We start from the raw sequence: 26,379 nt of genomic DNA, 5'->3' as shown, positions 1-26,379 counted from the left end.
AGTAGCTCCAGTCCACCAAAAGCTGAAAATACTTCAAGGGTGAGTGGAGGTTCCTGCAGGCTCTCACTCCCCTAGAGGGGAGATCGGTCTCTTAATTGTACATTTAGTCAGGAAGGAGAAGTAGAAGCCCTTCAGGTTTACTTACAGGATCAGTCATAGTAAGTGGATGGCATTCCAAAGTAGTCCGAAATTCTTTAATCATCCGGGCAAATTCCCAGTTTGGAAAGCTGTTGTCATATTCCTGTTTGGGACAAGGGCGAAAAAGGATGGACTGTTGACACATAATTGCTTTCAGAGCTCAGTGCTAAGCAGCATCAGCAACAGCTCTTTATATTATGGACACAGCACTTCAGGTGACAAAGCCCCCACCATCCCCCCCAATCTTACTTCCTTGGAACAATGAACCCAATTGAGGGGAACTGCACCAAACTGGAATTCCATTGCAGCACTTCCCCCACCCCACCCCATGCCATACCCATAAGTAGGGGAGAGGAGGGCTGGAAGCAGGCAACTGTCCAGCTGCTCTGTTGCTACTGCACTGTGATGGGTGTGCCCAATCAGCATGAAATATTCCTCACCTGAAGTCTTCACAAAAATATCTGACTTATTTTTTCCTCTGAATCCTAATGAGAAACCAGTTAAATCTTCTAGATATCAGAACCGAAGCCTAAGAAATGCTGGGGCCCAGGGTGCCTGGGTGGCTCAGTTGGTTAAGTGTCTGCCTTCAGTTCAGGTCATGATCCCAGGGTCCTGGGATCCAGCCTGGCGTCGGGCTCCCTGCTCAGCGGGGAGCCTGCTTCTCCTCTTCCCCACTCATGCTCTCTCAAATAAGTAACATTAAAAGAAAAAAAAAAAAAATGCTGGGGCCCAACTGTATCTCTGTTGCTAGTAAAGGTGCAGTTAAGGAGAGCTGTCCAAAACCCTTGACCTAAGAAACGTACCTGTGCTCGTTTTATTCTCATTTCAGAGTTCTGGGCCCTCTTCTCTTCTCTCTTGTTCTTCATTTTTTCCATTTCCTTCACAATACATGATTTCCTCCGAACTGTGGGGGAAAGGGGAAAAAGGAAGCCCACTTTTACCTGTCTATGCCCGCCAGCCTACTCTTTTCCAGCTACTGTACTGAGTCCTGGCCTTTCTCAGGACAAGGCCTTCCCTAGACCCTTGCTCTTAAATGACCATATGCAAGGAGAAGCAGCAATAGTGGGACTATTGGGAGAGCCAAGCCTGCAAAGTAAAGACCTGCACAAGTCTAGGCCTAACCGAAGCTCTCTCCATGCCTTTGTGGCATTTTCTCAACAACTAGAAGAGGGTACACCGTCCCTAATTGCTCTTGATGGTCATTCTGGGCTGTTCTTCAGGTGTTGGCCAAGACTTGAGCTGTGACAACATCTCGACTACATAGGAGGGCTCCGGTCAGCTGGTGGGGACAGGGTTACTTCTTATGAAAGACTGATGCCATGGCCACAGGAAAACATGCCTCCATCTGACAAATATGGTTTGAACTCAGGTGCCAAAACAGGCCAGGTTTAGGACAGGACGTAACGACGTGTTCTGCACTAGAGAGCAGAACAGCAGACAGCTCAGCGTGTCTACCTGAGTTCACAGGGTTTGCAGAAGAGCTGCCTCGGACAGAATGGACTTGCTCCTCCACCTCCTCGCTGACCATCGTCAATGGTATTTCAGCCACTGCAGGGCAGGAGGGCCTAGGGGGGCCAGCTGTGGGAGAATAAGAGTCATTGGAGAAGCAGGCAGGCATACCAGAGCTGTGCTCCTTTGAGCTGGAGCACGTCATGGGCCAGGAGGAACGCAACTGAGTGCTAGCTCAGCAAGGGCTGAGAGCAGAGCTGGGGCTTTCCCCTTCACTTCAGTCATAACCCTGAACCCAGTCAGTCTCTGCAGGGGCTGGCTCTTAGAATCAAAAATCTTGGGAGGTTGGGCACCTGGCTGGCTCAGTCAGTAGAGCAGGTGACTCTTGAAGTTTGAGCCCTAGGTTGGGTATAGAGATTAGTTACAAATAATTTTTTTAAAGATTTTATTTATTAATGAAAGACAGAGAGAGGGGCAGAGACACAGAGGGAGAAGCAGGCTCTATGCAGGGAGCCCAATGTGAGACTCGATCCCAGGACTCCAGGATCACGCCCTGAGGAGACAAAGGCAGATGCTTAACCGCTGAACCACCCAGGTGTCCCAAAAATAAGATCTTTAAGGGGCGCCAGGGTGGCTCAGTAAGTTGAACATCTGACTTTTTTTGTTTTTTGTTTTTTTTAAGATTTTAAAAATGAGAGACACAGAGAGAGAGAGGCAGAGACACAGGCAGAGGGAGAAGCAGGCTCCATGCAGGGAGCCCCATGTGGGACTCGATCCCAGGGTCTCCAGGAGCAGGCCCCAGGCAGAAGGCGGTGCTAAACTGCTGAGCCACCGGGGCTGCCGTGAACATCTGACTCTTGATTTTGGCTCTGGTTGTGGTCTCAGGGTCGTGAGATCGAGCCCTACTTCAGGGGAGTCTGCTTGAGATTCTCCCTCTGCCTCTGCCTCCACCCCTTTCTCTCTCTCTAAAATAAACAAACAGGGGATGCCTGGGTGGCTCAGTGGTTTAGCGCCTGCCTTCGGCCCAGGGTGTAATCCTGGAGTCCCGGGATCGAGTCCCACATTAGGCTCCCTGCATGGAGCCTGCTTCTCCCTCTGCCTGTGTCTCTTGTGAATAAATAAAATCTTAAAAAAAACTTTAAAAAATAAAATCTTAAAAAAAAAATCTAGATCTTAAAGGGTAGGTGAGTAGCTCAGTATGGACTTTACTATGAAGGAAAAGCCTGAAGACTTTAGGCTTGACCCAAGCATGGGTTCTCAGGCCAGGACTTTATACTCTTTTGGAAGAAAAGCCAGGACTTTCTAACTTCTCCAAAGCCTTGCAGCCTGGATGGCTAACAGGAGCAAAGACTGAAAAGGCAGGAATGACAGGAATCTGAGCAACAACTAAACATACTGATTCAACCCAGAAAGGTACATCCTATGATAATTCGTTACTTCCCATACCGGTTTGTGACCCTTGTTTCCCTTCATCTTATCAGAGCTGAATTTGATACACGTAAGATGCAATGACTTTATCTTACAAAATCTGCACCTGCTTTAGCTAATAAAAGTTAACAATTAAAAGTATTTTTAAAAATTCCATTTATGCAAAGTCCCAAAAGGGAAAAGGTTAATTTATGCCATCATAAGTCACGAGTATAGGTACCCTTAGGGGCTTAGGAACTGGCAGGGAGTTTGAGGGGGACTTCTGGGTTGCTGGTAATGCTCTGTGATCTGGGCGTTAGTTATGGGAGTGTGTTCAGTTTGTGAACTATATACTCAATGATATGTTTGCATTTCTGTATATATATGAGGTTTCAATAAAATTAAAAGAGCAAAACTAATTTCCAAATAAGGGAGCAGTGGAGTGGGGGAAAAACAGAACTGAAGCTAGGGGGAGTACAGGAATCTCAGGATACTCCAGAACAGGGACGGGGAAATGTGTGAGGAGCTGTTCCAGAACCTCAAACAGGGAAAAGAGATTCATTACTCACTGGGAACTGAAAGATGCTTGCGGGAATTTGTAGATGCTGGTAGCTCTACCTCCATATCATTCTCCTGAGTGGTAATGCGAACCTCTGAGACCGTGGACATTCGAGTGGAGCGGCTGCGGAGACCTGCAGAACCAAGGGCGCCGGCCAGTCAGTGCGGCGTGAACAGAAGGGCCGGTGGGGGGCCACTAGGGGGCAGCCCTCCAAGATTCTCTATAGGGAGAGGTGGGTCCAGACCACCAGGAAAGGACCCCACCCACCAACTTCCCATTCCTTCCCTCCAAGGAAAGATTAGAAAGATTAGGCCAAGTACTAGTGACCCCAAAACTACTCTGTTCGTTCTGCCAATCTGAGAGCTTCCAAGAGCAAGGACATCTCCCACAAGAACATCTGTCTTGAGTAAATGGAGGGACCCTATAGCCAATCTGAAGTTCTGAAGAGCCAGACCTAATCTCTGGAGGGAAAAAAAAAAAAAAAAAAAAAAAAGCACTATTAAGCCTTAAGAGCAGTGACACCCACCACTGTACAATCTTCTCACATATTTTTTTTAAAGGTTTATTTATTTATGAGAGAGCGAGAGAGAGAGAGAGAGAGAGAGAGAGGCAGAGACACAGGCAGAGGGAGAAGCAGGCTCCATGCCGGGAGCCCAATGGGGAACTCGATCTCGGGACTCCAGGACCGCGCCCTGGACCAAAGGCAGGCGCTAAACCGCTGAGCCACCCAGGGATCCCCAATCTTCTCATATTTCAAAACACCACCGTAAGGTAAATAACATTCTTCCCATCTGATGGAAGGGGGGGCATGAAGGCTCAGAAATTAAATGGCTTACTCATTGTCACTCAATTAGTAAATGTTGGAGCCAGTATGTGAACCCAAGAGTGTCAGATTCCAAACTCCAGGCTTTTTCCACTGCTCCAGGATCCTTTACAGAGCCAGGCGCAGGCCATGTCACCAGATCCCTGCATCATCAGGGTCAGCTATACTGATTTTCTGGAATCTTAAAAGAATGCTAACTGAGACCAACAACTGAGCCACATTTTGAATCATTAACTCTACCGACTCACATAGTTTCCCTCCATAAGAGAAATGCTTTATCACCTATGAAGTCAGAAACTTGAAAATAAAATACACGGTACAAAATAAGTAAATAAACTTTTTAAAAAATATTTTATTTATTCATGAGAGACAGAGAGAGAGAGAGGCAGAGACACAGACAGAGGGAGAAGCAGGCTCCACACAGGGAGCCCGCCTCAGGACTTGATCCCAGGACCCCAGGATCACGCCCTGGGCCAAAGGCAGGTGCTAAACCGCTGAGCCCTCCAGGCTGCCCCGTACTGAATTTCTGAGTCTCCTAAGTCTAGGCTGATCTGATGGCTCTGTATAATCCAGGTCTTTCATTAAGAGCATAGATAATTATAATTTTCCCATTTCTCAAAAGATTGGTAATCTCATGTTTCATTTCTACTACTGAATAGCATGCACCTTTATTAGGATTGTTTTTCGGGATCCCTGGGTGGCGCAGCGGTTTGGCGCCTGCCTTTAGCCCAGGGCGCGATCCTGGAGACCCGGGATCGAATCCCACGTCGGGCTCCCGGTGCATGGAGCCTGCTTCTCCCTTTACCTATGTCTCTGCCTCTCTCTCTCTCTCTCTCTGTGTATGACTCTCATAAATAAATAATAAAAAAATTAAAAAAAAAAAAAAAAAAAAGGATTGTTTTTCACTGACAGGGGCTGTGGCAATGTCCTTTGGGGACATACATAAAGACCATTCCCATTTCTCTTGCAGGTCCTTATGGTACAGCTAACAAGGTGGCCAGCACCACACCACTCAGGCCCAGCCCAAGCTTGCAAATGTACCACCTTTCACCTGGGCTCCTCCAAATCTGAAGCTCCTGGCAAGTAGTTCCTGGACCCCTGTGGTAGCTTAGACCATGTCAGGGCAGTGATCACCTCCAGCTGGGATAGGCCATGCAGGCTGCGAGATACAGCTGGCTCTAAGTTGGATTTCTTGGGCACGTTGCACCTATAGCCACCTCACCCCCTATAGCTAGAGACTACTGTAGTCAGTTGGTTTATGTTAACTACTTCTGCAGAGAAAACCTTCTATACTTCAAGGCAACACTACTATTCCTCCCATCCCATCCCACCCCACCCCACCCCCAGAGCTCCATAGCACTGTTGATTATACAGCCCAAACCTAGCTTTTCTCAAGGCCCGCTTACCACCTCACTCCAAAGCACACTGTTCTCTTGAGGAAAGAAAACAAGCCCATTAATGGCTGATTATTGCCCTGGATTCTACAGGAATTGGCAAATCACCCACATGCATCAGGTCCCTGAGAGGTTGGCCTAAACACTGGGGTTATTTTTTTTCTGAAAGCACTTCATCGAAGTATGACTGAAATACAAAAAGCTGTAGATATTTGGGGTGCCTGGGTGGCTCAGTCAGTTAAGCATCTGCCTTTAGCTCAGGTCATGATCTTGGGGTCCTGGGATCAAGCCCCACATCAGGTTCCTTGCTCAGCAGGAAGTCTGCTCTTCCCTCTACCTCTGCCCCTCCCCTCTGACTGTGCTCTGTCTCTTGCTCTCTGTCTCAAATAAAATCTAAAAAAAAAACAAAACAAAACAAAAAAAAAACTGGGGCTTTTTGGGTGGCTCAAATGGTTGGGCGTCTGCCTTTGGCTCAGGTCATGATCCCTAGGGCCTGGGACCAAGCCTCATGTTGGGCTCCCAGCTCAGTTGGGAGTCTGCTTCTTCTGCTTGTGCGCGCTCTCTCTCTCTCTCTCTCTCTCAAGTGAATAAATAAATAAATCTTAAAAAAAAAAAAAAAGCTACAGATATTTAATGTATCCAAAACTCAACATGTCTGGAGATAAAACACCCATGAAACTATCATTATAATCCATGCCATAAGCTTACCCATCACTTCCTAAGGTTTGCTCCTGCTCCCCTTGTTTTGTATTTTATTTTTGATTTTTAAGATTTTATTTATTCATTCATAGAGACACACAGAGCGAGAGCGAGAGCGAGAGCGAGAGCGAGAGCGAGAGCGAGAGCGAGAGCGAGAGCGAGAGCGAGAGCGAGAGCGAGAGCGAGAGCGAGAGCGAGAGCGAGAGCGAGAGCGAGAGCGAGAGCGAGAGCGAGAGCGGCAGAGACACAGGCAGAGGGAGAAGCAGGCTCCATGTAGGGAGCCCGACGTGGGACTCAATCCCAGGTCTCCAGGATCACACCCAGGGCTGCAGGCGGCACTAAACTGCTGCGCCACCGGGGCTGCCCTGCTTTGTTGTTAATATAAGATCTACTCTAATAGGGGATCCCTGGGTGGCGCAGCGGTTTGGCGCCTGCCTTTGGCCCAGGGCGCGATCCTGGAGACCCGGGATCGAATCCCACGTCAGGCTCCTGGTGCATGGAGCCTGCTTGTCCCTCTGCCTGTGTCTCTGCCTCTCTCTCTCTGTGACTATCATAAATAAATAAAAAAAAAATTAAAAAAAAGATCTACTCTAATAGAAAAATTTTAAGTATACAATAGAGTTTTTTTTTTTTTTTTTTTTTTTTTATTTATGATAGAGTAAGTGAGGCAGAGACACAGGAGGAGGGAGAAGCAGGCTCCATGCCGGGAGCCTGACATGGGACTCGATCCCGGGACTCCAGGATCGCGCCCTGGGCCAAAGGCAGGCACCAAACCGCTGAGCCACCCAGGGATCCCCTAGAGTGTTGTTAATCATAGGTCAGATGTTGTACATTAGATCTCCTGAATTAATTTCCCATAAGCGAGGTATCTCATAGAACTTTGGACTCTTCGACTACAGTCTCCCTATTTCTCCCTTTCTGTGGGTTGGCTTCTTCCTCATGAAAATGCTTAGAAGACAAAAAAAAAAAAAAAAAAAAAAAAAAAAAAAAAAATGCTTAGAAGACAGGGCAGGACTCAGCCAACATAGAGCCACCTGTCAAAGTGGAGCAATGAGTTTATGTCACAACTTCCTGTGCCCCAAGAACATTATCCCTGGCACAAACTCCATGAAAAGCCAATAGAAATCCATTTACCTTCCTTTGGAGCAGGAATTTTGGAGTGGACTGATCTGCGTTTTTGTTTCTGAAAAACAAAACAAACCATCACAATGTATGGCTCCAATCAATGTTCAAGGACCTATCTTAGGCCCATGTTTTATACTCAAGTCCTAGGCAGTCCTAGAAAGTAAGCAAAAGCCAACAAGCCAAGCAAATTATCTGGGGCACTGGTTTGACCAGATGACAAGCACCTACCTGGACTGTTACATTCTCCTGCAGGGACAGATTGTCCTCTGGGTGTAAGGGAAGAAGTTGTAAAAGTTCTGGGTTTATTGCGGCCACATCATCAAAATCAATCTGCAAAGAGCAAATAAAAAGTTTCAGTGGAACAATATACCTTCAATCCAATTGCATCTCTGCCACCAAGGTTGCCCCTAGATTCAGAATTTACCAACTAAGTTCCACCAAATACCAATAGCTATAAACAAATGGTCCTTAGTCATAGTTTACCATCTAGATGGATATTGGTTTCTGATTGCCAAGCCAATGGTAGACGTCACTGATGAGAACGAGGTAAAGAGCTGGGCAGACAGGCAAACAGGTAATCCACAGTAGATCTAGGCCACTTGGCTCCCCTATTGTTCTGCTGGGCACAGTCTCTGAGCACCTCTTGTTGGCTGACTTGGAGGAGGAAACAAGTTCTAACTGTCCCGGAGATAGACAAAATGGAGGGCCCTTCAGGATCTTATGGGCGGGGACAAGTTCCTAAGAGCTGCTACCTAACCCTAAGTCTACCTACATTTTCTACTGGGCCCAGAAACTTCTACCCGAGTCAGGGTTGCCTGTTCATGCCTTCCCTACTTCTGCTCATGCCTATAATGAGGTCACAATTCTAGGTTTACATCACCAGAGTCCTGCAGCCCTCCAGGAACAACTCAAACTTCATCAGCATACTTCACAGCAGTTCCAACAAACCAACACAGTACCAACTTGGTTATCTGTATCTTGAAAATTTTTTAAAATATTTTATTTACTTATTTATTCATGAGATAGAGAGAGAGAGAGAGAGAGAGAGAGAGAAAAGCAGGCTCCATGCAGGGAGCCTGACATGGGACTCGATCCCAGGTCTCCAGGATCAGGCCCTGGGCTGAAAGCGGCGCTAAACCGCTGAGCCACCTGGGCTGCCCCTCCTGAAATGTTTCAAAGCTGAAGCATGTACTCCAGGATGACAGCTTTACCTCCTACATATGCAACCTATATTTATTAACTAGCTTAAACATTTATTAGATGCAATTAAGGCAGTAGGAGGAAAATATTTAAAGATGAATTAAGACATACATTGCCTTTGCCTTCAATTAGCTCATAGTCTAATGGAGAAATCATATGCACAGAGGGCTAGAAACCAAAGCAGCACAGGACAGACGAAGATAGAATCACTAAACACAAAAGCTGGCAAGTACTTTGGTAACTACACTTTTGTCCCCATTTCTTGGACAGCTACAAACCTTTACTACATACTCCTGTTTCTGACAAACCATAGAAAAACAACATAGGAGACCAATGATCTAACCCTAGTTCTGACATTAACTCTGATGCTGATGATTCAGGATGAGTATCCCAGGAAGAAGGAGTTAAGAGTGACAGTGTGAAGGCAACAAGGTACTAGGCATGGTCACAGAGTGGGCACCTGACCCATTTGCCCCTGGCACAGCATACTTTGGAAGTAGAGTGTATGGTACAAAGAAAAAAGCTGACTGAGGTCAGATCCTGAAAAGGCTTTGAATGCCTCGCTAAGAAGTTTAGACCTTGTTCCACAGGCAGTATCTGAGCTGGAGTGAGGCCCAACAAGAGCTGTATTTCTAAACAACAAAAATAAGCTAATGAAAATATCAAGGAATTATTAAACAGCTGGTTGAAAAGAATTTTAGGAATCTCGATTCAAGGGCAGATAGTGTAAAGTATTCAGTCCTTTTATTTCTCAAAAGTACCCCCTAAATATCTGCATACCTACCATAAGGCACTATGCCGGGCAAGTCCCTTTCATGTGTTACTACATTATGCTCCATGAGAGAGGGTCCAGGTCTATCTCACCTGCCTCAGTATAGTATCTGGCATTTTGGAACCAGCACAAAAATATCTGTTGAATAAATCCTCACAACAACCTCATCAGGAAGATATTATTATCCTCATTTTTGGGTGAGGAAACGGAATTTTTTTTTTTTTAAAGATTTTATTTATTCATAGAGACACACAGAGAGAGAGAGAGAGAGGCAGAGACACAGGCAGAGGGAGGACGTGGGACTCGATCCAGTGTCTCCAGGATCACACCCTGGGCTATAGGCGGCGCTAAACCGCTGCACCACTGGGGCTACCCGGAAACTGAATTTCTAAGAGTTGGAAACCTGCCTGAGAACACAAAATAGTGGCAGACCCAGACTAGAATCCAGGTTTTCATACTTCTAACCTGGTGAACTTTATATCACACGACAATGCCTCTAAAACATAAATGCCGGGCAGCCCCGGTGGCTCAGCAGTTTAGCTCCGCCTTCCACCCAGGGTGTGATCTAGAGACCCAGGGTTGAGTCCCACGTCAGGCTCTCTGCATGGAGCCTGCTTCTCCCTCTGCCTGTGTCTCTGCCTCTCTGTCTCTCATGCATAAATAAATAAAATCTTAAAAAACAAACAAACATAAATGCCTTAGTCATATCTTTCCTCTTCTCAAAATCTTTCCAAGGCTCGCTAGTGCCTGCAGAATAAAACCTTAAACATCTTGGTGCAAGAGATGAAGACCCTCTGGTCTCCTTTATCAACTGTCCAGCATCCTGAGCCTTCCACTGCCTGAAGTGAGCTTCTTCACTAGTCCCCATGAGGGCCAGCTCACTATTTCTGCTAAGCCTACCCATCATTCCCCTATTAAGTCAAGCTCATCCACAGTGAGCTACTACCTGAGCTGCTCTAACACTATTCAGCTGTGCCATTTATCACATACTTTCTGTTATCTGGTTTCATAAATGCTTTTGTCTGCTCAACTGGGTTATCAGTTTTCCTCCTGAAGTCAATGTCATAGGTAGTTTGCACTCAGAAGCTAGTGTACATAAGTAAGGTTTTAGGATTCTGTGCAGCTTGTCTTCCACAAACACACCAGAAACTGTTGATTGCTTCAATTTAGACCAGGCTTGACTAAATAAAATCCCAACGTGTCCAAAGGGGACCATGTTTAAGAAAGGCAACATCAGCAACAAGGCCCTCACAAGTTCCATTTCCACACAGATCTTTTTGTTTGTTTTTAAGATTTTATTTGAGACAGACAGAAAGCGGGTGAGCGAGAGTGAGCGAGCAAGCATGAGCAGGGGGAGGGGGAGGGGCAGAAGGAGAGAGAGCAGCTGACTCTGCGCTGAGCAGGGAGCTCGATGCGGGGCTCCATCCCAGGACCTTGGGATCATGACCTGAGCCAGAGGCAGATGCTTAACTGACTGAGCCACACAGATGCCCCTATTTTTTTTTAAAGTAATCTCTGCCCAATATGGGACTCGAACTCAGGACCCCGAGATCAAGCGTCACATGCTCTACCAACTGAGTCAGCCAGGTGCCCCTTCACACAGATCTTTTAGGGAGGAAGGTGTTAAATGCAGTAGAGGCATTCTCATAGAACTTACCTCTTTGCCCTTTGTGGCATCTCCTTCTGTCCATTCAACCGAAACGCAGGATTTCTCCAAGTTCACAGTCCTTACATTGGCACTGTGAATTATGCCTACAATATGAAAGGTCCAGTTTACCCATCTTTTCCACTTTTAGGATCCCACAGAGACTCTCAATATGGAGTTGACCTGAAGGAAGGGACAGCTGCCTTTTTCTTTCTTTTTAACACTAAAAGCCAAATAAACCTCCTGGCACCTCACCCTTAGAACATCACATGATGACGCAGGCAGGGAACAGGTCTTGAAACCGAGCTGCAGGGGATAAGGACTCACCTCCACTCAAAGAAGCCTAGGTATGTCTAGGCAAGGGAGTCACTCTAGTCCTTAGGTACTGTTCCTCACCACGCACGGAGGGTCCGGCGCCCTCGGGTTTCCCTATCTCGCTCCTGAAAGGTTATGTCTGGCTCCTAATGACAGAGTATTAGACCTGCCAGAGATGCGGCAGCTGTTTAACAGGAAAAAAGGAAAAAAGGAAAAAAAGGACTGTAAGCTCCTGAAGAGCCAAGGGTCTTTTCTGTCTGATGAACCCTGAATCCCAGTGCCTGACATACTGCAAGTGTGGAATATTTGGAGGGGAGTAAAGGGGCCAGGAAGCCGAGGTCCCTACAAAAGCAAGGGAGTTTCAGGGGAGAACTCTAACCCTAACTTCCCTAGGACCGCCACGGATTCGGAGGAGCCCCGCCTACTTCCGAGGACGGGCAGGGGAATCCACCGCCGCTGGAGGCCCCCGGACCCGGGTGGAAAAGACCGACGGCCAGTGCAGAGACGCAGACGAGGCGCGGGCGGGGGACGCCCCCGCAGCGTCTCGGCCCCGCCGTTCGGAGGGGAGCAGCAACTGCAGCCGTCTAACCCCCCACGCGTCCCCTTGGCTTCGCGACCCCGCCCCTCACCATTACTGCGTTGGATATTGATGGTGAGACCGGGAAACAGGCGAGACTGAAGCGACGAGTCCATGGGCAGTCGTCGGGAAGAGAAGCACGAAACGCAAAAGGGAAGAGCAACAACTGCTCCACAACAACGCCGCGCAAACCGCCGCAATTTAAACCCCGCGCGCCCGCCTCCCTGGGGAACACCACGCCGCCGCCCACCTCGCTTCCGCCAGTCGCCGGCGCCCTCCACGGCCTTTTGGGATATGTAGTCTCGGCAAGATTCTTCCGGCGTCTAGGCCCGCCCACCCGCCTGGCCACACCCCCGCCCGCCGGGCTGGAGCGTTCCGGTTGCCGGACTTCCGCGCCGAGCATGCAGCGTTGCTGAGCTGCTCGGAGCTGAGCACCTGCAGGAGGTTAGAGACCGAGGGCTGTGCACTCCTTCAGCCGTAGGTTCGAATCCCGACTTCTTCGGTTACTAGCTCAGTGAACTTGGGCAGATTAGAAACTGGGCTCTGGGTTTCCTTCTTTGCACAGTGAGGAGCACGCTTTCTTCCTCACGGAGTTACTGCGAATTTTAAATGAGGAACTACTTTTAAAGTGCCTGGGAGACACAGATTACCTGGTTGTTTATTGTCGGCCACGTGCGGGACAGTGCTGGGGGCTAAGGATAATAATAGTTCTTGCCCTCCTTGACCTAACATTTCTAATAAACAGGGAACAAAAGAAGTAACAATTATGAATTGTGGTAAGTGCCCCGAGGGAAACTGACGGTGGAGATAGGAAATAATGGAAGGGCGCCTGCCTCCGGCTCAGGTCCTGATCCCAGGGCCCTGGGAGCCTGCCGGCCCCCTCTCCCACTGCCTGCTGCTGCTGCCCGGCGGGCGGGGGTGTGGCCAGGCGGGTGGGCGGGCCTAGGCGCCGGAAGAATCTTGCCGAGACTACATATCCCAAAAGGCCGCGGAGGGAGCAGTAATGGTGAGGGGCGGGGTCGCGAAGCCTAGGGGACCCGTGGGGGGTTATTTGACCGCTGCAGTTGTTGCTCCCCTCCCAACCGCGGGGCTGAGACGCTGCGGGGGGTTACCCCCGCCCGCGTCTCGTCTGCGTCTCTGCACTGGAGAAACTTGAAGATGGAATAGGTATGAGAGATTTTAGGGAATTATTTCTAATTTACTTAAGTATAATAATGGTGCCATGATTATGTGAGAGAATGTTCTTATTCTTGGGAGATGCATGGTGAAATACTTAGAGCAAGAGAGTCATGATGTTTGCAACTTTTTTTTTTTTTTAAGATTTATTTATTCATGGGAGACACAGAGACACAGAGAGAGAGGCAGAGACATAGGCAGAGGGAGAGGCAAGCTCCATGCAGGGAGCCCGATGTGGGACTTGATCCCTGGACTCCAGGATCACGCCCTGGGCCAAAGGCAGATGCTCAACCGCTGAGCCACCCACGTGTCCCATGTTTGCAACTTTCAAATAGTTCAGAAAAAGTAATGAAGAAAACCAGGATGTCACCCTAAAATGTGCCTCTTTGACATAAGAATTATTTTGAGTTGAAGCCAATTATGAAGCAGCATATACAGAAAAAGTTCTCTTTACCCTTCCCCTTTCTGCCTAAAGCCAGAATATCAATTTTCCTTTACTGGGGGGACTCTAGACCCTTACCCACCCAGTAATGGCACCAGAGGAATCTGCAAACAAACTTTAACTCCATTAGCCTCCCGGTCCCCCCATATATTTATCTTCCCAGGGTTTCCTGTTCTTGGAGCCTAAAACTTTTTTCCTTTGTCCTGTTATTTCTCTACAACTTTATCATTCTTTGTTGAAGATGCTATATAAGCCCAAGTTCTGGCCACCTCTTTAAGTTACTAATCCTTAAAATTTTCCCATGTATACAGGAGATACACATGTTAATGCACTACTGTTTGCTTTTCTCATTACTCTTTTTTTTTTTAAAGTAGGTTCCATGCCCAATATGGGGTTTGAATTCAGGATCCTGAGATTGAGAATTGAGAATACATGCTGTATGTGTTGACCGAGCCAGCCAGGCACCCCCACCCCTCACCCTTTGCTTTTTTAATCCATCTATTGTTATAGAACCCCAACTGAGAACCTAGAAGGGTAGAAGGAAATAATATTTTTCTTCCCCTATAATAACATACAAATAAGCTAAGGGTGAGATGGCACAATGTTAAGAGATGTTGAATTAGGTTGGTGGGTATATAGGTGCTATAGTAGTCCTTCAAACTTATTGTCTGTCTGAAATTTTTTTCTTTTTTTGAAAATTTTCATAACAAAAGTGGGGGAAATTATTAAATGGAGCAGATAAGATAGTGAATGAATCTACACTGATAGTTTGTAGCTCCTTCCCCCAAAACCTGAAGATGCCTCCGAAGTGAAAGTCTCAGATTCATTTTAAAATAATCCAATAATCTGGGATGCCTGGGTGGCTCAGTGGTTGAGTGTCTGCTTTTGGCTAAGGGCATGATCCCCTGGGGTGTTGGGATCGAGACCCACATCGGGCTCCTTGCTTGGAGCCTGCTTTTCCCTCTGCCTGTGTCTCTGCCTCTCTCTGGGTCTCTAATGAATAAATAAATAAAATCTTAAAAAAAAAAAACAAAAAACCCTCAGGATCCCTGGATGGCTCAGCGGTTTGGCGCCTGCCTTCGGCCCAGGGCGTGATCCTGGAGACCTGGGATCGAGTCCCAGGTCAGGCTCCCTAATGGAGCCTGCTTCTCCCTCTGCCTGTGTCTCTGCATCTCTCTCTCTCTCTCTCTCTCTCTGTGTGTCTCATGAATAAATAAAATCTTAAAAAAAAAAATACCCCCAAATTGTACCAATGTACATGCATCCGCAGTGAAGGTTCTTTAAGGGGAAACTCAGTGGGAGCTATCCATTTATTTTTATTTATTTATTTATTATTTATTTATTTATTTATTATTTTTATTCCCCCCCGGAGCTATCCATTTAGAGTAAAAATCCCATTTGTTGCCTTGGGCTACAGGAACATTTTTTCTTACTTTTTTAAAGTTTATTTAAGTAATCTCTGCACCCTAGGTGAGGCTGGAACTGACGAAGATCAAGAGTCACATACTCCTCCAACCCAGCCAGCCAGGCATCCCTTTTCTTACTCTTATAATGCACTTTCATCATTTTTTAATGTTCTTTTCAGTGCATTATTGTAATTCCAGTATCGTTAAGCGTTATATTAGTTTCAGGTGTACAGTATAGGGATTCAACACCTCCATAATCACCTGGCCCTCATCAGAGCTCCTTAACCCCCATCACCTAGTTCACCCATCTCTCCCCCTTCCCCCCAGGAAAAATTTTTTATTTTATTTTTTATTTTTTTGGAAAGTTTGTTTTTAATGAAAAGATTTCCATCAGAACTTTTTCTGAAACAAAAGCATAGGGTGAAGTTGTTTGGTCGTGGTTTTTCATTATATTCCAAAAGGAGAATGTGGTTGGAGGGCGAGCCGGCTTTTCCCACCCCCTACCCCTCTCCCCATTTTCTTTATCGGCTGGGAGAGGAGGAGCCCCTGGGCCCGCAGGGACTACCCAGGGAGAGGGGGAAGAAGCCCCCAGGGGCCGGGGTGGGTGCCCGCCGTCTAGGTGGGGTCCTAGCGGAGGAGGGGCGGCTGCGGGGCGCGGGGAGCCGCAGGTGCGGCGGCTCAGGTCCGCAGTTTTCAGCGGCTCCGGGCGATGCCAACCTGGCGGAAGGTTGAGGGGTGCGCCGGGGGGCGGCGGGCAGGAGGGGAGGCGGCCGTGGTTCCCGGGCTGCGCACCTGCCCTCCGCTGACCTTTGGTGGGGGCAGGCGGAGGGCTACCCTGGGATCTCTGGCCTTTCCAGAAAGGGCTCTGGGGCTCTCCGCCTCCGTAGGGTGGCCGCCCCGGCCGCGGGCTCCGTGCCCCGGGGACCGTCCTGGGCGGCACCTCCCCTCGGCCCGCAGGCCTCACCACACCCTTCCCGGGATTGCCCTCTGCTCCCGGTTTTCCGCCAAGTGCTCCCGCCGCCCCTCCCGCGGCCGCTGCTCCCCTGCCCTCCCCTCGCCGGCAGTACTCGCTGCCTTTCCTGCTGGCTCTCCCCAAGGTCGCAAAACTTCTCGCCCCCAGAACCTCCAGGCGTTAGCCCGAGCAGGGGCTCGGTGGTTCTCACTTCAGCTGCATCAGAATCCCCAGGGTTGCCTGGGTGGCTCGGGTCACGACCCCGGGGTCCCGCCTCGGGCTCCCTGCAGGGAGCCTGCTTCTCCCTCTGCCTGGGTCTCTGCCTCTCTCTGTGTCTCTCATGAATAAATAAAATCTTAAAAAACAAAAACAACCCTCGATTGTCGACCCAGACACTTGGGTCCCACCTCCTACCCCAGTTTCTGACTTGGTAGATCTGGGATGGGGGCCGATCATTTGCGTTTCTAACACGTAACCAGGTGTATGTATTTTCTAGAATTTCATAACAAAGTACCACAGACTGTGGGGCTTAAACCACAGAAATTTGTGGTCTCACAGTTCTAGAAGCCTCAACTAGTCACACCTGGAATGACCCTATTTCCCAATAAAAGTTATATCCTGAGGGGGATCCCTGGGTGGCTCAGCGGTTTTGCACCTGCCTTTGGCCCAGGGCTCTATCCTGGAGTCCCGGGATCGAGTCCCGCGTCAGGCTCCCGGGGTGAAGCCTGCTTCTCCCTCTGCCTCTCTCTCTGTCATAAAAAAAAAAAAAAAAAAAAAAAAAAAGTTATATCCTGAGAGACTTCGAGTTAAGACTTCAAAAGACGAATTTGGGGAGGCACAATGTAAAGATTTTATTTATTGGAGAGAGCGAGCGGGAGCAGGGGCAGAGGGAGAAGCAGACTCTCCACTGAGCAGAGCCTGGAGGAGGCGATTCAACTCATAACACCAGTAACAGCAGCTGATGCTGAAGCTGCTTCAGGAATAAAGAGCTTCCGTTGCACCCCTTTCCCCTCAAGGTAAGTGCAAGCTCTTTGCTTGGCCTTGAAGGCCCATCAAAGTCTGGTCCTTGCGACCAAGCCTCTTGCCTTTCTCTACCCTGTTCGTCCTGCTTATGGGGCTGCCCTGAAGGTCCTCATCACCCGCCTCTGGTGAATCCTTTCATGCTCGGCCCGTGTGTCACTGAACATTGTGCTCACCACGCGTACCTAAGGCCCAGCACAGGGTTTGACACAGTGTTCAATACATTTTTGTTGAATGAATGTATGAAGACAATGATATTCAAGAATTTTTAAAATTTTTTATTTTCAAAAATTAAAAAAAAATTCGATTTTAATTCAAGAGAAACTTCACCTTGGAGTGCCAATTGTAAAACAAAATGAAAACAAAAAACCAAAACGAGACTTTCTGGTTGGACCAGGCATCCGATTTCCTGCCAATCTGGCTTCTGCTCTGCCCCCTGGCGGTGGCTCTCGGCCTTAGCGGGGAAAGGAGCTTGGAGGAATTTCCGGCAACCTGGGGCGGGTGACAGCTTCATCTACATACCCACAATGCATTGCACCCGGGTTATTACTTATTTTAAAACGGCTAGATTTTTCTTTTTCTTTCAACTTTTTTTTCCCCCTCCCAGAAAGGAGACTGCCGTCACAGGATTGACTGAGAGAAAGGCAGAAGTTCCTGGCTCTTTTGGATAAATGACTACCATTGCTGAATTAGGAGTGACAGTTATCCGAGAGCTGTATGAGCAGGACCACAGGCATACTCTGGTTTCTCTTCAGATCGTATAAATCTTTCGCCTTTTACTAAAGATTTCCGTGGAGAGGAACAATTCTGAGTGTTTACCCAATTTTTTGAGGCCTTGCGCTTGCAGGGCTTATTACGTATAAAAAACAGACCTTATTTGTATTCTCTGTTCCTTTTTCTACAAGGGCTGGCAAAGAGGCTTGGCTTTTTTTAAATTTTTATTTATGATAGTCACACAGAGAGAGCAGAGACACAGGCAGAGGGAGAAGCAGGCCCTATGCACCGGGAGCCCGACGTGGGATTCGATCCCGGGTCTCCAGGATTGCGCCCTGGGCCAAAAGCAGGCGCCAACCAAACCTCTGCGCTACCCAGAGATCCCAAAAGGCTTGACTTTTAAGAAATCTTTAAGCTGGTGTTATTTTGGTAAGTTTTCTTGTGATATTTTAAAGCTAAAATATTATATGCCTTTGTTAAGATTTCTATTCCGAGCTTTGAGGTTCCTATCATATCAGTCTCTGCAGTTAATAGGAGGTCTTGTTTTTGGGTTCTCTCCTGCTCACACATTCTCTAAACGAAAATCTTCCAAAAAAGACATGAAAACAAGGTACGGTTTGGGGACAACTGTGGAAATCTTGCTCTATTTTAGATGTTAGTAGTTGGATAGATTTTATTGCTGCTGCAACAAGAAACTACAAACTTTGTGACTTTATGCATATTGGTTCTCTTACAGTTCTGGAGGTCAGCAGTCTCCAGTTAAGGGCAGGGCTGCCTTCCTTCTAGAGGCTTTAGGAGAGGATGTTTCCTTCTTTCAGCTTCTAGAAGCTGCCTGTCTGTGACCCCTTCACCACCTCACTCCAGCCCTCTTGCTTCTGTCTTGTCATCTTTTAGTTCTAACTCTGGATCCTCCTGTCTCTCTCTATAAGGACTCTTGTGATTACCTCTGGCCCACCTGGCTAGTCCAGAATAATCTCCCCATCTCGACACCCTTAATCACACCCACAAAATTCTTTACACCACGTAAAGTAACAGATTCACAGGTTCCAGGCATAGGATGTGGACATATTTGTGCACCATTACTCAGATCACCAAAATAATATTGTAATTACGTAGAATGTCCTTATTCTAAGTAGAAGCATAATGTGAAGTATTTAGTGAAGTGTCATGATACCTGAAACTTTTATTTCTTTAAAAAAGTATTTATTTATTTATGATAGCCATAGAGAGAGAGGCAGAGACCCAGGCAGAGGGAGAAGCAGGCTCCATGCAGGGAGCCCCATGTGGGACTTGATCCTGGGACCCCAGGATGGTGCCCTGGGCCAAAGGCAGGTGCCAAACCGCTGAGCCACCCAGGGATCCCCCTGATTACTTTTTAAAGTAATCTCTACCCTGAATGTGGAGTTTAAACTCAGGATCATGAGATCAAGAGTTGCACGATCTATCGACGGAGCCAGCCAGGTGCCCCAATAATTTCAACTTTCAAATGGAGAGAAAGCAAATGTGTCCAAGAATGATAGGTATATAGGTATTGGTTGTATTTTCAACTTTGTTATAGCTCTGAACTTGTAGAGTGGGGAAAATATGGATTAATAAATTTCATGTAGGATGTTTTAGATATTTATATATATTTAAGATTCAATATTAAGAGTTCCATTGTTGTGATGTCTGGTGTCTCCGTGTGTATCCTGGGATCGAGTCCCGCATCTGGCTCCCTGTGAGGAGCCTGCTTCTCCCTCTCCCTGTCTCTGCCTCCGTGTGTCTCTCAGGAATAAATAAAATCTTTTAAAAAGGTTCCATGGTTCCAATTTTAGTATATGTGCTGCCGAAGCGAGCACAAAAGTTCCATTGTTTTTATTAAATTATGGTCACCTTAGACCAGTGGCTTCCAGATTTTTGGATTTTCTGATTAAAGTTTCCAAAAAAATTTCTGGGGTACTTTTTTTTTTTTTTACCATCATTATACAAAACAAAGAGCATCTGAATAAAAACGGGTACTTCTTTAAAACAGAAAACCCATTTAGCTTTATGGAAAGCATAACTACATTTTGTTAACCTTTCTCTCAAAGCCGGGTCGGTTTGAGGGAAACGCTGGCCCGCCTTAGATTAACAATATCAGGGCCGGTGATGCCCTCCTGTGGCCACTTGGGGAATTACGGCTTTCTGATTTCATTTCCTCTGATTTGATGGACAATTTCCTCACAAGACCTCAGTCGTTAACATGGGCATGGCAGGCATTATTCTCAGTGTTTGGGATGTTTTGTAAGGAACAAAAATACCCCTGCCCTCGTTGAGCTTATGTATACATACAGGTGGAGAGACAGGCTATACACAAATAAAGTAATGTGTTTGGGGGGAAAATAGCAGCCTAAGGGGCTTGGGGGCCAGAGTATAGGGAGTGGTAATGTGGGTTAGCCCTCATCGAGAAGGTATCTTATGTATAGAGTTGCAAGGAGGTGAGGGGGTTCACCATGTAGCTACACTGCTGAGGTGAAAGGTTCTAAGAACCATGTAGTTATGCTCTCCAGTGAAGGGGAAAGAAGTAGGAGACAGTTCAGAGGTCACAGGAGACTAGATTGCCTACAGTCCTCCCTGCAGGCCACAGGAAGGACTTTAGCTTTACTGTTCCTGAAATGGAGAGCCATGTATGATTTTTTAAGGTTTTTTTTTTTTTTTTTTAAATTCATGAAAGACACAGACCCAGGCAGAGGGAGAAGCAGGCTCCCTGCAGGGAGCCTGATGTGGGACTTGATCCCGGGACCACAGGATCACAACTTGAGCCAAAGGCAGATGCTCAACTGCTGAGCTACCCAGGCATCCCTGTTGTTTTATTATTTATTTATTTAAATTTTTTTTAATAAATCTTTTTTTTTTAATTTTTATTTATTTATCATAGTCACAGAGAGAGAGAGAGGCAGAGACATAGGCAGAGGGAGAAGCAGGCTCCATGCACCGGGAGCCCGATGTGGGATTCAATCCCGGGTCTCCAGGATCGCGCCCTGGGCCAAAGGCAGGCGCCAGACCACTGCGCCACCCAGGGATCCCTAATTTTTTTTTTTTTAAATTTATTTATTCATTCAGAGAACGCGGGAGAGAGGCAGAGAAGCAGGCCCCATGCGGGAAACTCGATGCGGGACTCAATCCCGGGGTTCCAGGATCACACCCCAGGCTGCAGGCGGCACCAAACCACTGCGCCACTGGGGCTGTCCTTATTTTTTTTTTTTTAAAGATTTTATTTATTTATTCATGAGAGACAGAGAGAGAGAGAGGCAGAGACACAGGCAGAGGGAGAAGCAGGCTCCACGCAGGGAGCCTGATGTGGGACTCGATCCCGGGACTCCAGGATCATGCCCTGAACCGAAGGCAGACGCTTTAACCGCTGAGCCACCCAGGTGTCCCGTCCCTGTTGTGTTTTAAAAAAGATTAATGTATTTGACAGTGACAGAGCACATGTGCACAAGCAGGGGAGCAACAGAGGGAGAGGGAAAAGCAGTCTCTCCACCGAGCAGGAGCTAGATGCCGGGCTCAATCCCAGGGACCCAGGGATCATGACCTGAGTGGAAGGCTGACTTAGACTAGAATCTAAGTTTAAAAGACTACCCTGCTGCTATATTGAAAAGGGAATGGGGTAGAAAGGACACCTGGGTGGCTAGTGGTTGAGTGTCTGCCTTTGCCTCAGGTCATGATCCTGGGGTCCTGAGGGTCCTGGATTGAGTCCTGTATAAGGCTCCCTGCGAGGAGCCTGCTTCTCCCTCTATGTCTCTGCCTCTCTCGAATAAATAAAATCGTTAAAAAAAAAAAAAAAAGAAGAAAAAGAAAGACCTCTAGAGTAGTCTAAATAGTGGTGGGAAAATGAAGCAGGAAAAACGATGGTGGCTCAGGCTAGGGTATCAGCAACAGAGTAGTGAGATTATGGCTGGATTCTGGATGTACTCGGAAGGTAGAGTCAACAGACAAATGGGTACAGACGTTGAAGAGAGACATTAAGGACTCGTTCTGAGTCGCAGAGAGGATGGGTCGCCATCAGCTGCGTTGGGGAAGGCGGGAGGGGATCAGTTCAGTTTTGGCCGCAGAGAAGTGGAAATATTTAACTGGAAGTAGAAACGTGGGAGTCACTGGCATATAGATGGCATTTAAAGCTGAGACTGGATGAGATCACCAGGGTAAAAAAGTAGATAAAGAGCATCAAGGTCACTTCAATTTGAAAGCAGCTGGGTTGAGAGAATGAATCAGCAATAGGGAGTGAGAGGAAGAAGCAACCAGAGGGAGGGGAAAGAGCGGGTGGCCGTGGTCTCCCGGGAGAGCCAGGGGCCGGTGGGGAGTAGGGGGAGGCTCGCCCCAGGCCGGGCCTTAAACTTTCCGGGCTGTCGATGTTGCTTCCCTCTGCACCCGCTTTCCCCTTGCTGAGCAGAGGCGCCCCAGCCCTCCAACAAAGCTCTCATTTCCCCCGCCCCCACAGAGAGGACAGACAGACAGCAAGACTATTTATTGAGTCCTCGCCAGCCGGCAGCTCCCCCTCGCCCCCCGCAGCCTCCCGCCTGGGGCCGGTGGAGTCGCGGTGAGCGTGACCCCAGGGCCCGCCTGCCGGGCTCCCTGAGCCGCAGCCCCGGCCCTTCCGGAAGGCCTGCCAGGCTCCGTCACTCCTTTCCTTCCGTATCTTCCTTCTGGAAGTAGGTGATGTAAGCCGGCTTCTCCGGCTCGTGAGCGCCGCGGTAAAAGCTCGCGTTGCAGGGGGAGACGCCGCTGAAGCACAACGCTGGGGGCGGGGCGCGGGGCTGAGCCTGGGGGCCGCAGCTCCTGGCGCCGGGTCCCCTCGCTCCCCACTCACCTTTGGAGACGTTGACTTTGTTGGCCGCTAAGATGTCCGCCTGAATGCTGTCTATTTTCATGTACAAGTCCTCGGCATTGCTCTGAGGACGGGAGCCAGGGGCCCGAGGCTGTGGGGGGCGCGGGGGCGGGGCGACGAGGGGGCGTGTCCGGGATGCGGGGGCGGGACGAGGCGGGGCGGGGCTGGGAGGAGGGGGCGGGGCGAGGGGGTTGGCTGGGGAGGGGCCCCCTCCGGGGCTGGGGGCGCCGAGGCGGCGGCGGCAGGGGTCCCGCCGGGTTCCAGCTCTGGGAGCGGAGCACTCACGAGGAAGAGCTGATAGAGCCCCTCTCCCATGGACCTGCGCACGTGCTCCTCCACCACCGGGAACATCTGCACCAAGTACTGCGGCGGCGGGCGGGAGGGTGACGGCTGTGCCCCCGCCCAGGGCCCGCCCGCCGCCCGCCGCCCGCCGCCCGCCGCCCGCCGCCCGCCGCCCACCTCGAGCGTGAGGCTGGCCTGCCGCTGGCTGTTGCTGTGGTCCGTGTTGCCCATGGCGGCCATCAGGCTGTGCACCACGCGCAGGTGCAGCAGCTCCTCCGCGACGCTCGTGTTGCTGCGCGCCAGGACCCTGCGCGGGGAACCCGGCGGCGGCGACCCCTCGGCACCCCGCGGCGCTCCTGGCTCGCCGCCTCCCCCAACTCCCGCTGCCCGCTTACCCGATGGCTTTGGCCGCCGCGGCCTGCTGCAGGAACACCGGCAGGTGGGCGGTGAACTGGGGAACCGAGGAGTCTGGTGGAGGCCCGGGGGCGGGAGGTGTGAGGCACGAGGCCGGGCTCCCTAAGCCCAACACGCACCCCCCTCCACCCCCCTCCGCGACCTCAGGCCGAGCCGCTCCCTACCGTTGAGGATCTTGGGCTGCAGTTTGCTGGTCTCCTTGACGGACGGTATCAGCAGCGCCACGAGGCCCTTGAGCAGTGCCTGGCACACGTCGTAGTTGACCAGGTCCTTGATCAGCTCGATGGCTGCAGAAAAGCAGAGGCCTGGGGAGGCCTGACACTCCAACACGCCCTCCAACACTCCCCACCAAGCAAGCCAAGACGCCCTTGAACCGAGTCTCTTCCTTTTACCTGCATCCCCTTCATGCACCTGTCCTAGCACCTTTTACTGGCCAGAACCGTGTGTGTGTGTGGAGGGCTGAGCAGGCAGCATCTCAGTTCTGCCGTCCTCTGTCTGGGGCTAAAGAGGAGGAGGGGGCCGAACCTCATCCCCCACAATCAGGCCTCGAAGAACTAGGCGCAGAGGCAGGAGGAAGCGCTGGGTGGTGAGCCTACCCATCAAGGTGGCTTAGAGGCTGGCAGGGCCGGAGGCCCCTTGGTGGTGGCTCCGGGCAATCCGGGTGTCCCGGAGGTGGGAGCAGCTAGGTCTTTAAAGGGAGAAAGGATGGGCAAAGACCCTGGGTGAGAGGGAGACAGAACTAGTGGGTGGAGGACGTGTGGCAGGGAGTGAGAAGGGTGGAAACACTAGAGGCTGCGGTTTGGAGAAAACTTCACCTGGGCTCTCCACACAGCAGCCCATCGAAGGAAGAGCTGAAAAGAGGTTTGAAAAGAGGTTTGCTTTGCAATAACCCTGTGACCGTTGGCCCATGTTAGGTTTGAGGGAACGAGGCACAGAGGTAAAGCAGTTTGGCTATGGTCCCATGGCCAGGATAGGGGTGGAAGCAAAAGGCAAGACTTGGTTAGGGAGGGGAAGGGAACTAGAATTTATTGGGGTTTTCCTACAGATACTTTCCAGGCATTCACTCATTCCGGCATTCACACAGCCTTGGAGCAAATCTGCACCCAACACCTATTGTGCCAGGTGCACAGTGTGGTGCTATACATAGGGGTCAGGCTGCAGGGGTGCCTGGGAAGGTGGGGGAAATGGAATATTTTTGCAGAGAGAAAGGAATCACACACAGAGAGGCCGAGCTGGAAGGGGACGGGGTGAGTTGGTAAATGCTATTGGAAGACAGGATGTGCTGTTCCCCTGCACAGGAGACAGGTCCCCCCCCCCCCCAACCTCCGCTGACCCCCAGGGGAGCCAAGACTTCAGGAAGGCTGGGGTCTCTGACTAGGTCATTTGCATACCAGAACTCACATAGACACCTGGGAACTATTACCAGTATTATCTCTTCAAATAATGAAAAATTAACCATTTATTTCCTTGTTGGGGAATTTTTACCCAGTAAGGCTATGCTTGAGATAATTCTCTGCAATGGAAGAAAAGCTTTGGCGGGCAGGTGCAAAGGCACGGCAAGCGTAGGGGGATCAGCCCGTATCTGGAGTGGTGGGCATAGGGCTCCCCTGTATATTTTGTTTCTTTCCACTTTAATTTGGGCCTTTGGTGTAGCTGCCGAAGGCTTTTGTGGGATGAAGCACGAGTGAATTGGTAGTGAAATTTTTGGAGGCCTTGCTTAGGCGAGGCTAAGTGTTGAGTGTCTAAAAGACAGATGCTTGGCTTGTGAAAGTGTTATTAGGTTCCTGATTTAATGCTTAGCGAATAACTAAGTTTTTTTTTTTTTTTTTTTTTTTTTTTTAAGATTTTACTTATTTATCCATGAGACATGCAGAGAGAGAGAGAGGCAGAGGGAGAAGCAGGCTCCAGGCAGAAAGCCCTATGTGGGACTCAATCCCGCTGGGTTTTGTTGTTATTTTGGGGTGTGTCTTTTGCAAGCTCAAGGATGAATTAAGAGAGAACATAAGTTTGGGTAGCCATATGGATTAGGGGCCCAGGCTTTTTAGAGCCTCCAAAGGCCTTCAGAGTTGGGCAACACCTTTAAAAAATATTTTTAAAGTCACTAATTATTGTTCTATCATGGAAATTTTTTTTTTTTAAGGACTCATTTATTTAGAGTACACGTGTTGGGGGGCGAGGGGTAGAGAGAGAGCATCTTTCAAGCAGTCACCCCACTGGGCGAGGAGCCTGTGAGATCATGACCTGAGATGAAACCAGAGCTCCACCCTAGCCAGCTGAGCTACCCAGGTGCTTTTTCTTTTCTTTTTTTTCTTTTCTCTTTTCTCTTCTCTTTTTTCTTTCTCTTTTTTTCTTTTCTTTTCTTTTCTTTTCTTTTCTTTTCTTTTTTTTCCTTTTCTTCTTTCCCAGGCACTCTTTAAACAATGTTTTGGGGTCCCTCACACTCAAAGCAGTGGGTGGGGCAGGTTGTGAACCTTGCACCACTGTCCGTCAACCCTAGCATCTCATCCAGAGGGCACATTTGCATAACCAGGGTGCCAGCCTCCATACTACATGTAGGTTTAAAACTGCTCATTTCCCTGTTTACTTGGACCAACCTACATCTTTTCCCAAAATTCCTTTCACAAGTTTTTCTAGCAGAGTGGCAGTAGCACAGGAATAGACATCAGTTTTGGGGAACTGCAGTCAATTGTGGAAAGAGTGGCAAACATAGCTGAGTATACTCTGGTTTCTCTTCAGATTGCATGTCTTGCCTTTTACTAAAGATTTCCATGGAGAGGAATATTTGTGAGTTTGTCTTATTTTTGAGCTCAAAGGAAAAGTTTCCAGTGTTTCATCTATTAGGTATAGGTATGGCATTTGCTATAGTTTTCTGTAGATATCTCTTAATTGGACAGACATTATATTTTTTCAGACTTTTTTCCTATTATGATGATATATGTGCATTCCAAGATGACCTATTATCCTTAGCATATGCCGTTAGATTCAGTTTGCTAATATTTTGGGTAGGGTTTATGCAGATTGGTG

At 48.7% G+C, this 26,379-nt stretch overlaps 1 protein-coding gene and 2 non-coding genes across 22 annotated transcripts in view; 2 read left to right on the top strand and 1 right to left on the bottom strand.

The window, feature by feature from the left end:
* KIF2C (kinesin family member 2C) overlaps window positions 1-26,379 on the bottom strand; it is a 76,440-nt gene that overhangs the window by 9,547 nt on the left and 40,514 nt on the right. For 14 of the 20 annotated variants that reach the window (XM_041738782.1, XM_041738787.1, XM_041738794.1 and 11 more), the window contains 12 exons: window positions 23,520-23,642; window positions 23,337-23,409; window positions 23,119-23,248; window positions 22,945-23,022; window positions 22,642-22,723; window positions 11,224-11,318; window positions 7,823-7,924; window positions 7,604-7,652; window positions 3,564-3,686; window positions 1,594-1,716; window positions 942-1,042; window positions 146-241 (listed from right to left, as the gene is read on the bottom strand). In XM_041738782.1, coding sequence (XP_041594716.1) covers window positions 146-241; window positions 942-1,042; window positions 1,594-1,716; window positions 3,564-3,686; window positions 7,604-7,652; window positions 7,823-7,924; window positions 11,224-11,318; window positions 22,642-22,723; window positions 22,945-23,022; window positions 23,119-23,248; window positions 23,337-23,409; window positions 23,520-23,642 — 1,175 coding nt within the window. Of the gene's footprint in view, window positions 1-145; window positions 242-941; window positions 1,043-1,593; window positions 1,717-3,563; window positions 3,687-7,603; window positions 7,653-7,822; window positions 7,925-11,223; window positions 11,319-12,155; window positions 12,316-12,353; window positions 12,386-22,284; window positions 22,570-22,641; window positions 22,724-22,944; window positions 23,023-23,118; window positions 23,249-23,336; window positions 23,410-23,519; window positions 23,643-26,379 lie in introns of those variants that run through there. The other 6 variants (XM_041738789.1, XM_041738800.1, XM_041738798.1 and 3 more) reach the window with 6 other exon arrangements.
* Window positions 17,835-17,950, top strand: LOC121481724. Its single transcript, XR_005985382.1, has one exon. It is a non-coding gene; the product is annotated as a U5 spliceosomal RNA (small nuclear RNA).
* Window positions 26,072-26,184, top strand: LOC121481726. The gene has a single exon (XR_005985384.1). It is a non-coding gene; the product is annotated as a U5 spliceosomal RNA (small nuclear RNA).

Source organism: Vulpes lagopus, chromosome 23 (genome assembly GCF_018345385.1).
Source record: "Vulpes lagopus strain Blue_001 chromosome 23, ASM1834538v1, whole genome shotgun sequence".
Classification (NCBI taxonomy): domain Eukaryota; kingdom Metazoa; phylum Chordata; class Mammalia; order Carnivora; family Canidae; genus Vulpes; species Vulpes lagopus.
The sequence above is the reverse complement of the archived record's forward strand: the minus strand, read 5'-3'. Positions and strand labels throughout refer to the sequence as shown.